General features: G+C 52.4%; 1 protein-coding gene across 1 annotated transcript in view; it reads right to left on the bottom strand.

Annotated features, from left to right (window-relative positions):
- Positions 1-4,629, bottom strand: part of LOC103801425 (keratin, type II cytoskeletal 6A-like) — a 5,174-nt gene extending 545 nt beyond the window's left edge. Inside the window, exons 1-7 of the mRNA XM_009073841.1 lie at positions 4,135-4,629; positions 2,958-3,172; positions 2,404-2,464; positions 2,131-2,226; positions 1,753-1,917; positions 1,430-1,555; positions 507-727 (exon numbers count right to left, since the gene is read on the bottom strand). Of these exons, the coding sequence (XP_009072089.1) occupies positions 507-727; positions 1,430-1,555; positions 1,753-1,917; positions 2,131-2,226; positions 2,404-2,464; positions 2,958-3,172; positions 4,135-4,629 (1,379 nt within the window). The remainder of the gene's footprint in view (positions 1-506; positions 728-1,429; positions 1,556-1,752; positions 1,918-2,130; positions 2,227-2,403; positions 2,465-2,957; positions 3,173-4,134) is intronic.
- Positions 4,630-4,858: the final 229 nt, after the last annotated feature.

The raw sequence follows: 4,858 nt of genomic DNA, 5'->3' as shown, positions 1-4,858 counted from the left end.
TTCTCCCTGTTTCCCTTCTCCCTGTTTCCCTTCTCCCTCCTTCTCTTCTCCCTCTAAACCCCTGGTGAGTCTTCCAGAAGAGCTGAACATCTCCAACCAGCCTGGAAGGGAACAGAACGTGAAGGAAGAGGGTGAGAGGTCTGGTGAGATTGGAGAGGAGCAATAGGATACATTTCCTAGAGGTTTTTTGGGGGAGAAAAACTAGATCATGGCATCATTTAGGGATGGGTTGGTGCCACTTCCATTGTCTAGGACAATTTTCCCCCTCTTTGCCCCCTAAATCCCTGGTGAGAATTCCAGAAGAGCTGAACATCTCCAACCAGCCTGGAAAGGGGACAGAGCATGAGGGGAGAGGGTGAGAAATCTCGTGACATTGAGGGGAGCAACAGGACACATCATCTAGGACAACCTTCTCTCTCTTTGCCTCCTAAAGCCTGCTGAGCATTCCAGAAGAGCTGAACATCCCTTTTCTCCCCAGCCCCAGGAGCAGAAGACTTCCCACCCACCTGCACTCCTCTCCCTCCAGCAGCTTCCTGTAGGTGGCAATCTCGATGTCCAGGGCCAGTTTGACGTTCATCAGCTCCTGGTACTCTCGGAGCTGCCGAGCCAGGTCAGCCTTGGCCTGTTGCAGAGCATCTTCCAGCTCTGCCAGTTTGGCCTTGGCATCTTTGAGGGTCAACTCTCCACGTTCCTCAGCGTCTGCAATGGCTGCTTTGAGGTTTGCACACTGCAGGAGACAAACCCACGGTCAAGTTCTCCACTCAAGACCAAGATTGGTCTTTCCCTTCTCTGATTCTCCACACAGGACCTAAACTGTTTGTTCCCTGCCCTGAAACCACCAGGTTTGATCCCATTTATCCCAACACCATCAGTGTAACTGTTTTTAGGGACAGGTCACAACACCAATTAGGCTGGAAAGGACCACAAAGGGTCAACCTGGTCCCACCTTTCTCCTCCTGCCACAGGATGGTGGCTCTGGGATATCTCCAGGGAAGGAGATCCATGACCTCTCTGGGCAACATCTTCCAGTTCCCTTTGTGAGGGGAAAAGGCTCAAACGGAGCAGAACTTGCCTAGTTCTCTCTGAGCTTTTCCTTCCTCTCCCTTGCAAGTCTCTCAAGGTCTTGATCTCCCTTGAGATCTCCCTACAGAGTCAGATTAGATGTTGGGAACCATGTTTTCCTGTCAGAGGGTTCGGACACTGGACTAGGCACAGGAATAGGCACTGGAATGGGTTTTCCCAGGGAGGTGGTGGAGCCACCAGCCCTGGAGGTGTCTCAGAGGTGTCTGATGTGGCCCTGGAGGATCTGCTTAGGGTTTGGGGGTCACAGCAGTGGCAGGTTCAGGGCTGGACTCGATGACCTCTTCCAACTCTCTGGTTCTAAGTCCAGGGGTAATTTGGCTCCAGCTGTGGATTTGCTTCCCTGTACCTGTTTCTTGACGCTGTCGATCTCGGATCTGAGCCTCTGGACGTGGCGGTTGAGCTCGGAGATCTCCTGCTTGGTGTTCCTGAGGTCGTCCCCATGTCTCCCTGCCGTGGCCTGCAGCTCTTCATACTGTCACAGAGAGAAGAAGAGTCACCCAAGGCTGAATCCACCACTTCTGGAGTCCCCCAGGTGCTTCCACGAGCCCAGAGCAGCAGCTGCAGGTCAACTCTGCCAGACCTTCAAGAAGGTTTCCCTGGAAGAATCAACCTGTATCTGTTCCAGAGAAGACCTGAAGAGAACAGCATGGAAACCCCAAGCGCCTTCACCTTGGTTTGGTACCAGGACTCGGCCTCGGCGCGGCTGCGGTTGGCGATGTCCTCATACTGTGCCTTGACCTCTGAGATGATGCTGTCCAGGTCCAGGTTTCGGTTGTTGTCCATGGTAAGGACCACGGAGGTGTCTGAGATCTGGGTCTGCATCTGGGACAGCTCCTGGGAAGAGCACAGAGAATCAGGTGAGGAAATTCCCTTCAGACCTGGGAGAGGCTGGTCCAGATGGTTATGGGCACAGCTGTGAGATGTGTTGGTGCAACTCTAAAGAGGTCAAGGGTTGGACATCTCCTGGGGAAGGGATCAGAGGGTTCCTAGAGGGATGGAGAGAGGGAAGCTCCAAACTGAGGGTTGGGAAGGTTTGGTTGTACTCACTGCTTCATAGAGAGCTCTCAGGAAACTGATCTCTTCGTTCAGAGCATCTGCCCTGGCTTGGAGTTCCACCTTGTTCATGTAGGAACCATCTACATCCTGAGGGGTGAGAGGTGGGGTAGGTGTTTGAAACACATGACAGCAGGAAGTCCAGGGAAGGAACAGTGTGGGGGGAGAAAAAAAAAGGGTTTGAGAGAGGAATCGATTTGATTTGGGGTGGAGAGTGTGACTGGAGCTCTACAGAGTCATGGGGTTTGCTCTGGGGTTTGCTCTTACCTTCTTGAGCGTCACAAACTCATTCTCTGCCATGGTTCTCCTGTTGATCTCATCTTCATACCTAACAGAGAGAGGCAGGAGGAGCATTTGCTTAGGCAAGTGATGGCAGGAGGTGATTTCCCTGGAAAGGAACTCCGGGAGCATTTTGCATACAACAGCTCTTTTCTCCTGCCCAGAGACCACGACCTCAACCAGTCACAACAAGTCCAGCCCAACACTCGCAGCAACTCTGTCCCTTTTGACTTATTTCTGCCCATTACTCATCCTCCTCCTGCTGCTTTTTGAAGCTTCTCTGGAACTCTCAGACCTGGTGCCTCATCTCTCCTTCCCTGTAGCTAACCTAGCTCCCAAGTCTTTGATCCTGTTGGAGATCATCCCTCAAGGGTTGGTAGATTTGGAATTGGTCCCTGTTTCCCTTGAGGAAACATCACAACCTTCACTGTTGGGAAGCCCAAGGCTCTCTAGGTGGTTGGTTTAAGGAGGAGTGGGGAAAGTTTGCACCTACCTAGGTGAGGAACCAACCCCTAGGTGAGGAACTCCCACCAGGAACTTACTTCTTCTTGAAGTCCTCCACCAGGTACTGCGTGTTGACGAGTTCCCCCTCCAACCTGCCCTTGTCGCTGAGCAGAGTGTTGAGCTGCACCCTCAGGTTGTTGATGTAGGTCTCAAAAAGAGGCTCCAGGTTGTTCCTAACTGTCTTCATTCCCTGCTCCTGGAGGAGGCTCCACTTGGTTTCCAGCACTTTGTTCTGCTGCTCGAGGAATCTCACCTGAAAGGAGAGAAACATCCTCAAGGTGAGAGAGTGGACACTGGTGGAGATCTCCTTTCAGATGGAGGAGCTCAGAACCAGGGGGTGAAATGCTCTTTCCAACTGGTTTTCCTCTGAAAAAAATCTCATCTGGGAGAAGGAGGAACTGGGTGGTTGACTGCAGGGACTCTACTCTGCAAACAAACCCCGGGAGAGCCTGGAAAATCCATAAAACTTTGGATTTTCTTGCTGCTCCTTCATTGCTTTGCTAAACAGAGCTGAAGTGTGTGGATTTGGTGTCACCAGTGATGGAAAACCAGATCAGGAGCACAACAGGAGTTGTTCTTCTATGAAAAATATGCTATCAAGGAGCTCCTTTGCCTTCCCTTCCTCAGAGCTCTCCTACCCCAAAAAGCTCCACAAGATCTCCTTGGACCCAAAGAGGTTCCACCAGAGCAGAAATGGAGCAGAATGTTCCTGTGCATCGATGATCAGAGAGTGTTGGATGAGATTTGGCTCTTTGGAGCGAAACCTCCAAAGATTCTGCTGCTGTTGCAGCGATGGGAAGGGAATTGCCTTGAGGGACCTCAAGCAGTGAGAAGGTTGTTCCTCCCTGGTGCCAATTTCTTGGTCACTTTTGGTGGGTTCCTGCACCTAGACCTGTTATCAGTGCTCAACAGAGAGAGCCCAAACAGCTCCAGGAGGGTGGGATTGACCCCAACAGCTCCAGGAGGGTGGGATTGTCTTCTAGAGCTTTCTTGCCCCTCTGTCTATGAGATGTTGAGCAGCAAACGAGGAGGAACTAAGGGATTCATTCATGGCAACCACTGTGGAGCAGGTGCCATTCCCTGGAGATTCCAGGGCATCTTCCAGTCCCGTTCCTCACTTCTAGTCCTTCTTGCTGAGCTTAGGTAGCTCATCAAGCAGCTAAAAAAAGTGTCCCCATTAGAGGAGTCAGACACTTGGGGCAGTTCAGGTCTCACCTTGTCAATGAAGGAGGCAAACTTGTTGTTGAGGGTCTTGATTTGTTCCTTCTCCTCCTTTCGGATCCTTTGGATGTTGGGGTCGATCTCCAAGTTGAGAGGTTTCAGAAGGCTCTGGTTGATTGAGACTTCATGGATACCCCCAGCTGGGAATCCAGGACCACCACCAAGGCCACCATATCCATAGCCAAGTGCAGCTGGAATGCCAAAGCCACCACCATACACACTCCCAGCGCCACCACCAAACCCTGAGGATCCGTAGAAGCTTCCACCCCTTCCAGCCACAGAGATCTTCTTGCAGCCACCAACATTGTAGAGGCTTTTGCTTCCAAAACCACCACCAAGCCTTGCAAAGCCACTGCCAGCGCCGCAGCTCCCGAGCCTGGTGACGGAGCAGGAGCTGAAGCTGGAGCGACACGTGTTGGGCACCACGGCAGAAGCAGCACTGAAGCCACTTCTCCCCCTCTGGATCTTCACGGTGGATTGCCGAGACATGGTTGGGTTGGGTTGGGTTGGGTTGGGTGCTACAGCGAGCAGAGAGGAGAGAAGGTGCTGGCCTGGAGCGAGGAGGAGGAGGAGAAGAGGTGAACCTGTGCTCTCCAAGGCTTGGGGAGAGCCCTTTTATGCATGGATGAGGTTGGGATGGGTTTGCTGAGGTGGCTCCTGTTCCTGATTAATTAAGCTTGGCATGTCCCACAGCATTCTGGAGGGTGAGCTCACCCTG

Source organism: Acanthisitta chloris, unplaced genomic scaffold, assembly GCF_000695815.1.
Source record: "Acanthisitta chloris isolate BGI_N310 unplaced genomic scaffold, ASM69581v1 scaffold5224, whole genome shotgun sequence".
Classification (NCBI taxonomy): Eukaryota; Metazoa; Chordata; class Aves; order Passeriformes; family Acanthisittidae; genus Acanthisitta; species Acanthisitta chloris.
The sequence above is the reverse complement of the archived record's forward strand: the minus strand, read 5'-3'. Positions and strand labels throughout refer to the sequence as shown.